This window comes from Stomoxys calcitrans, chromosome 4 (genome assembly GCF_963082655.1).
Source record: "Stomoxys calcitrans chromosome 4, idStoCalc2.1, whole genome shotgun sequence".
Taxonomy (NCBI): Eukaryota; Metazoa; Arthropoda; class Insecta; order Diptera; family Muscidae; genus Stomoxys; species Stomoxys calcitrans.
Window position 1 is genome coordinate 172,390,980 of NC_081555.1, and position 13,191 is coordinate 172,404,170.

At 40.6% G+C, this 13,191-nt stretch overlaps 1 protein-coding gene across 1 annotated transcript in view; it reads left to right on the forward strand.

Annotated features, from left to right (window-relative positions):
* The window catches only part of LOC106089729 (acetylcholine receptor subunit alpha-like), a 601,341-nt gene that overhangs the window by 361,096 nt on the left and 227,054 nt on the right, over positions 1-13,191 (forward strand). The window contains exon 3 of the mRNA XM_059367939.1: positions 5,301-7,563. Coding sequence (XP_059223922.1) covers positions 7,509-7,563 — 55 coding nt within the window. The 5' untranslated portion in view covers positions 5,301-7,508. The remainder of the gene's footprint in view (positions 1-5,300; positions 7,564-13,191) is intronic.

The window sequence follows — 13,191 nt, forward strand, 5'->3', positions numbered from 1 at the left end:
CCAAATCTGAACCGATTTTTATGAAATTTAACTGTAATGTTGGGAGTTATAGGAAAATCTTCACTGCCAAATTTCAAGATAATCGGTTAATAAATAACCATTTTATTGCAGTGTTCCTGCAAATCGGACGAACATATATATGGGAGCTATATTTAAATCTGAACCGATTTCTATGAAATTCACCTTAAATATCGAGAGTCAAGAGAAAATTCTTCCTAACAAATTTCAAGAAAATCGGTTAACAAATGACCATTTTATTGCATTATTACTGCAAATCGGACGAACATATATATGGGAGCTGTATCTAAATCTGAACCGATTTTAATGAAATTCACCTCTAATACCGAAAGTCACAAGAAAATTCTTCCTGCCAAATTTCTAGGGAATCGGTTAACAAATGACCATTTTATTGTATTATTACTGCAAATCGGACGAACATATATATGGGAGCTATATCCATATCTGAACCGATTTTTATGAAATTCACCTCTAATACCGAAAGTCACAAGAAAATTCTTCCTGCCAATAAATGAGCATTTTATTGCATTATTAATGCAAATCGGACGAACATATGTATGGGAGCTATATTCAAATCAGAACCGATTTTTTCCAATTTTAATAGGCTTCGTCTCTAGGCCGGAAAGCATGCCCATACCAAATTTTAAGACGATCGGATGAAAACTGCGACCTGTAGCTTGTACACAAATTAACATGGACAGACGGACAGACAGACGGTGATTCTGAGCCGATCGGTTTACTTATCAATGGGTCTATCTCTCTTCCTTTTAGGTGTTACAAACTAATTCACTAAGTTATAATACCCTGTAGCACAGTGGTGGTGTAGGGTATATAAATACCCTGTATCACAGTGCTGGTGTAGGGTATAATAATACCCTATACCACAGTGGTGGTGCAGGGTATAATAATACCCTGTACCACAGTGTTGGTGTAGGATATAAAGAGTGCACGCTTTAACTCAGTTTATATCTGGATTAGTGTTAAGAAATCAAATCGAGGTATAATGAACTCTTCTAGAGCCTCAAGAAAGGCTACCGGGGAATTAATTCTGGGTCACATTAAACAATGAGGTTCATGACTGCACTGAATATATCAAATTTCAACTAAAGGGTACACAAATTGAGACTTCCTAAGGCTTAACAACCCAATTTCGCGGATTGGTATATAGAGGGGGTTGTTAAAGAAAACAAGTAAAAAGGCGTTACGTTCGGCCGGGCCGAACTTTGGATACCCACCGCCTAGAGAATGTATACAAACCACATACTTACAAGAACAGTAGTTGCCTTTTACCGGCCCGAAACCTTAAATCGACAGATCGGTCTACATGGCAGCTATGTTCAAATCTGGACCAATCTGGGCTAAATAGAAGAAGGTCGTCGAAGAGCGTAACTAAACTCACTGTCTCAAATTTCAGCGACATCGGGCAATAAATGCGCCTTTTATGGGCCCAAAATCGAGAAATCGGTCTATATGGCAGCTTTATCCAAATCTGAAACGATCAGGGCAAAATTGAAGAAATATGTCGAAGGGCCTAAAATAACTTACTGTCCCAAATGTCAACTAAAGTGGATAATAAATGTGGCTTTCAAATTGACGAAGGATGTCGAAGAGCCTAACATCACTCACTGTCCCAAATTTGAGCAAAATCGGATAATAAATGTGGCTTTTATGGGCCTAAGACCCTAAATCGGAGAATCGGTATATATGGGGGCTATATCAAGATATAGTCTGTAGCGTGATTTCAACAGACAGACGGACGAACGTGTCTAGATGGTCTTAGATTTTTACGCTGATCAAGATAATGTCTTATTTTGAACTTTAAATGGGAGAACATTCAAAGAAGCAAAAGTAGTCTCCCCATTGTGTCTTAATGGGATGTTTTAAGGCAAATTCGCCAAGACAACTATCATTTCTCTCGTGTAGGCTTTCCGAAATGTTGCTGAAAATAAGACAAAGGAAATTAAAAAATTCACTTTTAACGAGCCCCTCTTTTCTGTTTATTGTTGCTTTAAATGAAATTAACCCTCTGGTATGACTCTTTAAAAGTTCTCACTCAGAACTCTTGTTTTGTGTCACTTAAACTGGAAAAAACGTTAACAAGCTATGATGACAGGCCCAAAGAGTTCGTCACATCATATATAACATAGCGGTGGCCAACAAATTAAAAAAAAGGAACACAAACTATGCAGTAACGAGAGTGTTAGTTAACTCTTCTTTATTATATGGTAAGAGAAAACAAATAAAATTACGGGGAAAAAATTACTATGCGAGTCAAACAATGTTATGTGACCTCAAATGTTTTGACTTGTTTTTGCAAAGCAATTAAAATTAAAGTGAAATAGAATTACTTTTTCCTGTTTTTTTTAGTTTTTTGAATAATTTATTTTTTTATATGGTTAGGTTTTGTTAACATTTGCTCTTTTTTTCCTGGCATATACGAGGTCTGTTCGAAAAATAACCATTTTCTTAAAATTTTGTGAGTCACGTATCGTATGTTAGATTTTCGCATTTTTATACCCACCATCGAAGGATGGGGGTATATTCATTTTGTCATTCCGTTTGCAACACATCGAAATATCCATTTCCGACCCAATATATTATATATATTCTTGATTAGCGTAAAAATCTAAGACGATCTAGACATGTCTGTCCGTCTGTCTGTTGAAATCACGCTACAGTCTTTAAAAATAGAGATATTGAGCTGAAACTTTGCCCAGATTACTTTTTTTTGTCCATAAGCAGGTTAAATTCGAAGATGGGCTATATCGGACTATATCTTGATATAGCCCCCATATAGACCGATCCTCCGATTTAGGGTCTTAGGTACATAACAGCCACATTTATTGTCCGATTTTGCTGAAATTTGGGACAGTGAGTTGTGTTAAGCCCTTCGACATCCTTCGTCAATTTGGCTCAGATCAGTCCAGATTTGCATATAGCTGCCATATAGACCGATCTTCCGATTTAGGGTCTTTGGCCCGTAAAAGCCACATTTATTATCCGATTTTGCTGAAATTTGAAACAGTGAGTTGTATTAGGCCCTTCGGTCCTTGATCGGTCCAGATTTGGATATAGCTGCCATATAGACCTATCAGCCGATTTAGGATTTTAGGCCCATAAAACCCACTTTTATTATCAGATTTTGATGAAATTTGGGATTGTGAGTTGTGTTAGGCCCTTCGACATCCTTCATCAATTTGGCCCAGATCGGTACAGATTTGGATATAGCTGCCGTATAGACCAATTTGCCGATTAAGGCCCTTAGGGCCAAAAAAGCCACAGCTTATGACGCCGAACGCCTGGGTTCGAATCCTGGCCAGAAACATTTTCAGTGGTGGCTTCCCCTCCTAATGCTGGCAACATTTGTGAGGTGATATGCCATGTAGAACTTCTCTCCGAAGAGGTGTCGCACTGCGGCACGCCGTTCGGACTCGGCTATAAAAAAGGAGGCCCCTTATCATTGAGCTTAAACTTGAATCGGACTGCACTCAATGATATGTGAGAAGTTTGCCCCTGTTCCTTAGTGGAATGTTCATGGGCAAAATTTGCAATTTTGAGTTGCCTTAGACCTTTCGACATCTTTCTTCAATTTGGCCCGAATCGGATCAGATTTGGATATAGCTGCCATATAGACCGACCTCTTGATTTAAAGTTTTGGGCCCATAAAAGGCGCATTTATTGTCCGATGTCGACAAAATTTAAAACAATGACTTAAAGAAAACCCCTCGACATCTTTCTGTAATATGGCACAAATCGGTCCAGATTTGAATACAGCTGTCATGTAGACCGATCTCTCGATTTAATGTCTTAGGCTCATAAAATACGCATCTGTTGTCCGATTTCGCCGAAATTTGGGGCAGAAAGTTTTGTTAGGCTCTTCAACATTGTCCTTTAATTTGGCTCAGATCGGCTCAGATTTGGATATAGGTGCCATATAGACCGATCTCTCTATATAAGGTTTTGGGCTCATAAAAAACGCATTTATTGTCCCATTTCGCCACAATTTTGGAGAGTGAGTTGTGTTAGGCTCTTCGACAACTGTCTGCATTTTGGCCCAGATCGGTCCACATTTGGATATAGCTGTTATATAGACTGACCTCTCGATTTAAGGTTTTTGCCATAAAAGGCGCACTTATTGTCCAATTTCCCAAAATTTGGTACAGTGAGTTGTGTTATCGCCTACGACATCCTTTTCAATTTGGCCCTAATTGGTTCAGATTTGGATATAGCTACCATATAGACCGATCTCTCGATTTAAAATTTTGAGCCCATAAGATGCGCATTGTCAGATGTCGCCGAAATTTGGTATAGTAAGTTGCGTTAAGACCATCGACATTCTTCTTCAATTTGGCCGAGATCGGTGCAGATTTCAATATAGCTGCCATATAGACCGACCTCTTGGTTTAAAGTTTTGGGCCCATAAAAGGCGCATTTATTGTCCGATGTCGTCGAAATTTAGGACATTGAGTTGTGTTTCGACCTTCGAGATTCCTCTTCAATTTGGTCCAGATTTGGATATAGCTGCCATATAGACCGATCTGGATTGGGGTAAATGGCGACCCCCATTGGACGTATTCAAATCTGCAGAGCGTGCCGGCTATTGGAAATCGCCTCTGAGAGTGATGGTGTGGTCGGGGAAATGTTGTCGCAACAAATTCACATGGGGGTTAAATTTCAGATCTTGATGGATAATTCGTCGAATATTGGTGTCAAAAATTCCCATTGCACCGGGGAGATTCTACTACTGACTGCCGCACTCTTTCCATAGTTTCCGGAGTTCTTATGGTCCGTAGAAGTCCATTTCTGGGACTTGAATCGAACAGCATTAATTGAAATGTGTGAAATTTGCCACCTGTCTCTTTATTTGTCGACAAAGCTGTATTTACATAATCCACTAATCAAGACAAAAAACTCAGTTTTCAGTTCAGTTTCAGTTTCTTTTTTTTTTGTTGTTGTATGGCGCTGTCTAAAACTGTCCATACCAAGCATATTGACATTGACATAAAAGATGCATTTCCCCATTATCACCTTTCAATTTCAATAAAATATCAATATTGACTTTTCTTCATATCTTCGCTCCATCATTCGTCATAAACCGATTACAGGGGACTTGGTGGCGTATGACTGTCATAACAGTACGAAGATATAGCGTATACGCATGCTGGTCCCTGGATAAAGGGCATAATGTGCAATTTTCTTTTCACCATAAGAACTTGAAATCCTTTTTCAATTAATTTTTTTTAATACTCAATAAGATTTTCCTTTTCTTTATATCTTTGCAGGTTTTAAGTTAAGTAGAGTAGACAAAAAAAAAATACCCAACAAAAACGGAAGAGAACAGCACAGCACATCATGCAATGAGAAAATAAGCAAGACAAACTAAGATAACAACAACAAATAAATATTTATTTACAACCAATAACTGCCATTGTAACGAAAATACGGAAATAATTGCATATTTTCAATTTAAAAACAAACAAGTTCAGCAAAAACTGAAAGCAAAATAACAACAAAACCCCCACTTAAAAAAAATAAAGAAAGACGATAACGCAAAAACACAGCCAAAAACTGCAAACTACCAACTGTAAAACGATATACAATTCTTCCTTAATAAGCAACTAAAAGATACAACAAAAAAGCTGCCAACAACAAATAATAAACAAAATAATAACAAGCAGAACAACAACTATGAATAATGCAATTGCATCGCTTAAAGCCAGTAAGGCATGAAAAACTGTATGCGGGTGCAGGGTGCAAACGCCATCAACAGCCATCAATCAATTGCGGATTAAGGGGAATTACCAAACCCACCACCACCACCAATAACAATACTGCTTTGAACCCCTTTCTGCCAGCTGCACACTAATGATCAAGTTGCCCCCCTTGCCCAAGTCTTACTTTGAGGTAAGACAAAGACTAACAAAATGGCACACATAATTCTGAAGCATCCAAGGAAATAAAATTTTTGAAGGACCATAGCAATTATTGTGGTCTCTTTGCCTTTTTTGTACCAACCAAAAACTAAATCGACACAAGCAGCAGCTTTAGCAGTTCTCACAAAAAGGAACTACAAATGAATGAATCCGCGAATGTTAGTGCACAACAAGGACATCATACAATAACGACATATTCTGTGGCTGGTGCATTGAGACCCTTCCAGCTAGCCGACGCGGCAGCCAAAGCTGAAGCGGCGGCGGCGTCAGCTGTAGCAGCCCCACAATCATTTGCGACGCCTACTGCTTACAACACTGCACTGCAGAGCAGCAGCAACAGCAAAAGCAGCAGCATCCATAGCACCAACCTTAAGGCGGCGGCCGGGCTTAAATGTAGTGGCATTCGCCGGTGCGTCACAAGGCCGCTGTACACTAGCTTCAGATAGCAAAACGCGTACTTAGGACGTTAAGGCGTTCGTCTCCAAAACCCGCCTCCCACAACTCCCCAAAAAACAAAACAAAAAAAAACACGCACACACATATTCCTCACACCACACTTCCCACATTATAAGAATAGTTTTCTCTCTAACGTTCAATCGCAAGTCGTTCATCATTGGGGCTTAAGAAAAAGAGCTAGAGAAGGAAAAGCAGAAAAAGGCAAACCTCAAGCAAAAGCAGCCAAACCTTTGATTTTGTTGATTGCTGAGAAGGTTTTTTCATAATTACAGCTAACCGAAAGCCACAGCACCAGTCAAATCATTAAATACGCCTTCTCTTAACCAATACCAAAGCATATGACTGCCGTTGTTTTCCTCAACTTTTTATTTTGCTGGACAATTGCAGGCAGTTTACTGCTATAAATCTTAATTCCCCACAACCCATTAAACTAAATCTCTTTCAATAAGCTGAAAAAAAAGAAACCAACCCACTACCATTACCACTTTGAAACGGCGGCCTCTACTTTATAGCTACCACAAAGCCCATCTTCAACACTAGGCAGATAACTAAGAAGAACTATAAATACCCTCTCACTCTCTCTCGCTCTCACTCTACAGTGCTGTCTCCATTTAACACTCAACACCTCTAACTGCAGCAATATCAGTGAGCCCCCCCACATCAACGTCATCATCATTGTGTAGTCACCATTCGTCAAACACCACCAACGATTTATTTCTGCGCTCTAGGCTAAAGAGAACAAAAGAGAGGCAAACAAAGTTACCGCCACAACGAAGGCAGCAAACGAGCACAGCAGCAGCACCACCACCACCACCACCAAAATAACAACGAAGGTAAAGACCAACGAGACAGTGAAACGAGCAGCTGCTGAAGGGCAAATAAAACACAAACACATCTAGCTGAAGACATCTAAATATAAAACAAGTGAGAGGGGGGCCACCACAACAACAAAGACAACAACATACAACACACGCATCTGAACACACAGCTCAGCACAGCTCAGCTCAGCCTAGCCACCACAGTGAGAAGTGAGTTCAACTTGATCTTTTGTTTTGCATTTACAAGGAGGCACCATACAAAAATCACAAAAGGGGAAATGAGATGAAGTGGTTTCAAGTGGCATTAGATATGATTCTTGTGCTTTCATTCATATCAAGTAAGTACCGAATACCAAATAAGTATAGTCTAGTGTAAGTGCTTAAACTAAAAACCAACCAACTAAACTAAGTATGCAGACAAGCAAAGACCAATGGACAGACAGACAAAGACTCAAGTTTTTTTTTTTTTTTTGTTTTTTTTTTTTTTGCACAGACTTGTGCACACTGAGTATAGTATTAGACTTTTTAGTGTATCTATGTATGTTTGTGTTGTCGCTCAATTCTCTTTTATCTTTAACTTTTGTTTTTGTCTTTTGTGATACGGTAAATATATATGAAATTTGCCATGACCATAACATAAAAAGAATTGGTGCGAATGCATGGCACTGAATTAGGGATGCCAATAGAGAAATTGGGAATATGTAACTGGGTGAAAATAAATAAATAAATAATATTCGTAATGACTGACTATATTATGGATTGATCATTTACTTCATATTTTTTTCATTTAACTCCCATAGTGAAGAGATACGGGCTGTTTGAGCATGAGAATGAATATCACTGAATGAAAAGTTTTTTTATACCCACCACCAAAGAATGGAGGTATAATAATCTACTCATTACGATTGTAACACCTCGAAATATTTATCCAGGACCACATAAAGTATATGTCTTCTTGATCGTCACGGAATTCTGATTCAAAATAGCCATATCCGTCCATACGTCCGTCCGTTCATCCGTCCGTCCGTCCATCCGTCCGTCCGTCCGTTCATCCGTCCGTCCGTCCGTCCGTCCATCCGTCCGTCCATCCGTCCATCCGTCCATCCGTCCGTCCATCCATCCGTCCGACCATCCGTCCGTCCGTCCGTCCGTCCATCCGTCAATCCGTCCGTTCGTCTGTCCATTCGTCCGTTCGTCTGTCTGTCCATCCGTCCGTCCATCCGTCCGTCCATCCGTCCGTCCATCCGTCCGTCCATCCGTCCGTCCATCCGTCCGTCCGTCCATCCGTCCGTCCATCCGTCCGTCCATCCGCCCGTCCATCCGTCCGTCCATCCGTCCGTCCATCCGTCTATCCGTCCATCCGTCCGTCCGTCCGTCCATCCATCCGTCAATCCGTCCGTTCGTCTGTCCATTCGTCCGTTCATCTGTCTGTCCATCCGTCCGTCCATCCGCCAGTCCATCCGTCCGTCCATCCGTCTGTCCATCCGTCCGTCCATCCGTCCGTCCGTCCGTCCATCCGTCCGTCCGTCCATCCGTCCGTCCATCCGTCCGTCCATCCGTCCGTCCATCCGTCCGTCCATCCGTCCGTCCATCCGTCCGTCCGTCCATCCGTCCGTCCATCCGTCCGTCCATCCGCCCGTCCATCCGTCCGTCCATCCGTCTATCCGTCCATCCGTCCGTCCGTCCGTCCATCCATCCGTCAATCCGTCCGTTCGTCTGTCCATTCGTCCGTTCATCTGTCTGTCCATCCGTCCGTCCATCCGCCAGTCCATCCGTCCGTCCATCCGTCTGTCCATCCGTCCGTCCATCCGTCCGTCCATCCGTCCGTCCATCCGTCCGTTCCTCCATCCATCCGTCAGTCCGTCCGTCCATCCGACCGTCGATCCGTCCGTCTGTCGAAATCACGATAGCGATCGAACGCGTAGAGCCAGACGCTTGAAATTTTGCACGAATACTTTTTATTAGTGTAGGTCGGTTTTGATGGGCCAAATCGGTCCATGTTTTGATATAGCTGCCATATGACCGATGTTGGGTCTTGACTTCTTGAGCCTCTATAGGAATTAAATCTCGTGGTGTTTTTGTACCACTTCCAACAACTAAATATGGCGCAAATCCGTATATAACGTGAAATAGCTGCCATATAAACCGATCTGGGATCTTGACTTCTTGAGCCTCTAGAGGTCGCAATTATTATCCGATTTGGCTGAAATTTTGTACAGCAACTTCAACATACGTGTCAATAATGGTCTGAATCAGTCTTAAGAGTGAGCCCCTAAAGGGCGCAATTTTTATTCGAATTGGCTGAAATTTAACACAGCGAGTTCTACTATGTTCCCCAACATTCAGTTCAGTTATCGTTCGAATCGGACGATGACTTGATATTAAAGCTCCAATATCATAGCAATTCTTTCCATTTACCATATGTTTGCCTAAAAAGAGATACCTGTAAAAGAACCCGACAAATGCGATCCATGGTGAAGGGTATATAATATTCGGCCTTGTCGAACTTGGCACGCTTTTACTTATTTTCTGATGTTTTCGCCAGGATTCGAACCCAGGCTTTCAGCGTGATAGGCGGACATGCTAACCTCTGCGCCACGGTGGCCTACATTCTGTCTAGAACATCAAGTGTAAATTTTCAGCGGTGATTATCCCCTGAAAATCTTAAGGCATGTAAAAACCTTACCCCCCAGAGGAGTCGCCCTGCTGCACTCCATTTGGACTCGGCCACAAAAAGTAGATCCCTTAACATTCGGCTCAAACTTAAACCGGACAAAACTAATGGATATGTTACAGGTTTGACCTCTGTTCCTTAACGAAATGTTTGTAGGAATTTTCATTCCAATTCGTCACACCTTGCTATCGTGCACTTGGGCATTCAATGCAATTTCAAGTGGCAACCCTTAAATTATCACCAAAGATTGTGAATGCAATGCAAGAAAACAAAAAAAAAACACTTGATCTCATGCTCTGAACTTTGTGCGGTATTTGTGTCAAAGAATCAAATGCGAACTCTGCCGCTGCTGCATTTATAAAGCCAACCTACCATACCACCGCCCAACCACAAAAAATGTACTCTCAGAACATGTTTTTTGTTGGTTTGGGGGTATGCTCGTGTTTTTTTTTTATTTTTTCATTTTGCTTTCACTCATTATTTTTGTGATATTCGTTTTCTTTTTTTTTTTTGGTTTTCCTTTTCACTTTAAGTTGACCATCTCAATAAACAATTCAACTTGACCCAAAAGACAATGAAGAAAAGAATAAATGCCAGAGGCGTAGTTTAACATTCGAACTATGTCTGCGTAATTGCCGAGGTGCAATGTCTGTGTGTGTTGAAAGCGAACAGAGTTGCCAGGCAATGTAACACAAAACTTAAATATCAAAAAAACTTTTAAGGCTTAAGTGAAAGCCTACATTGCATGCCAACTCTGTTCGCTTGCTAGATTCGAAATCTACTCCTGAATACCTTTCATTTGAGCCCCATATAGAAATGAACGTCCAATATGTCATTTTGGGGGAGTTTTGGGGTTGGGTACTCTCCATTACCTTTCATTTGATACCTATATTGTCGCGATCGGTCCACTTTTGAATTCTGATTGTGTTTTTGGCATAAGGGGGAGGGTCCGTCCCCTTTCCAATACCGAACATTTATATAGTTTATGTTTCTTTCCAGACCAACCTACACAATATGCGAAAATTTCGAGAAAATCGGTTCTACCGTTTTTCAGTCTATACGGAACAAACAAAACGAGTCCCATATATCCGTGGTTGGCTAATGTGGCCATTTTGGTCGTTTTTGTGGGGGTGGGGTGACGCCCTATACTTCGACATGAATTTGTATGCCAAATTCGTTATCTACTCCCTCATGCTTTTCATTTGATACCCATATTGTCCTTATCGGCCCACTTTTGATTTTGGGTGGTATTTTTGGGGTAACGGTGGAGGGTCCGCCCCCTTCCGTTATCAATAAATTATAAAACCTATTCCTACTTCCTGACCATATTCGTCATCTACTCCTGAATACTTTTCATTTGAGTCCCATATGATCATGATCGTCAAATAAACCTATTTTAAGGGGTTTTGGGGCTGGGGCGGCCCCCTAGGTACTTTGACCCAATTTTTATTATGAAATTCGTATTCTACTCTTGAATACCTTTCATTTGAATCCCATATTGTCCCAATCGGTCCACTTTCATTTTTGGGTAGTACTTTTGTGGTAAGGGGGAGGGTCCTCCCCCCTCCCGATATTAAAAAATTATATAGCCTATGTTTCCTTTCAGACCAACCTACACAATTTGAAGGTAAATAAAAAATAAAATCAACTAAATTATATGGGAATTTCTTGCGATTTACATTTCGAGAAGATTTTCTGACAAGACCATATTTTTTTTTTTAATTTGGCAACTCTGCTGCTTTTATATTTATGCACTTTTTTTCAACTTTTTGCGCTGGTTAAATTCTCTATTTTTGAGCTGGTTAATACTATTTTCCATGTTCACTCGCCTCAGATATTTGCTGATGAGGCAAGTTGTAAGCCAAGTTTTGTTTGCTGATGAGGCAAGTTGTAAGCCAAGTTTTGCCATATTTTTTTCAATTGCTCTAGAATCCATGCCAACCAACAGCACACAGAGAAATGCCAAGAAGTCATTTATAAGTGATGATGACCAGCAGCATCACTAATACCACGACAAGCATTCAAAGGAAATTTACATTAAATCAAGGCACTCAGCCAAGCAACCATGCATCCCATTCATTGCGAGTAGCTGTCCGTCGGACAGTGATGCCATATTTATGAAGGCACATGCAATAATAATAGAATAGACTAGATTTTTAATAGAGCTCTAAGCAAAAATAGAAAGACAAAGGCAGCGATGACGACGACTACGACGACGATGATAATAATGGCAATGAATAAAAATGCCACAATGTCATGGCTTAAAGGTTTGACCATATATATTTCTCCTGAAAGAAGCCTTAGTTGAATAGAATTTCCTTTTTATTTGTGGCCTTTCTTCGTTCCACACGACCCATGAAAGGGTAATGAAAAATAATGTCCTTTGTGTTCTTGAAATAGGCCAAAGTGAAAGCCTTAATGCTCCATGACAACTGCAATGTCAAGTCTAATTGGGCCTTATTATCGAGGAATTATTGGAGGCCAAAGATTTGCTATAGGTGTCTATGAATTACTGCCTTAAGTTAAAAGTGGTCTATGAAAACTTCGAATTTTGAAACTAAAAGATTTTAAAAGGGAGACCGATGTTAGTCGGTAGTAGCTAAAATTAAGTCAAAAACGGTAAAAAATAAATGTTTTTCCACTTTTTATACCAACAATCGAAGGAGAGTGACATTTTTATAATGCCATTCCGTTTGAAACACATCGAAATGTCTTTTTCGATTCATTGCAACTTTTGTCAAAGAGCCTAACACTGAGCCAAATTTCGGTCAGTAAATGCGCCTTTAGTGGGTCCAAAATTGAACATTGCCAAATCGAATTAGAATTGGGCCTTTTAGGGGCTCCAGAAGTAAAATAGGGAGATCGGTTTATAGGAGAGCCGTATCAGGCTAAAGAACGATTCAGACCATATTTAACATGTATTTTAGTGGTCATGGGAGAAGTTGTTGTACAAAATTTCAGCCAAATCGGATAATAATTACGCCCTCTTGAGGCTCAAGAAGTCAGGACCACAGATTGGTTTATATGGCAGCTATATCATGTTATGGACCGATTTGAGCCATACTTATCACAGTTGTTGAAAATCATAACAATACACCTCATGCTAAATTTCATCCAAATCGCCCTCTAGAGGCTCAAGAAGTCAAGACCACAGATCGGTTTATATGGCAGCTATATCGTGTTATGGACCGATTTCAGCCATACTTATCACAGTTGTTAGAAGTCATATCGAAACTAGTGGTGCAAAATTTCAACCAAATCGGATAGAAAGTGCGCCCTGTAGAGGCTCAAG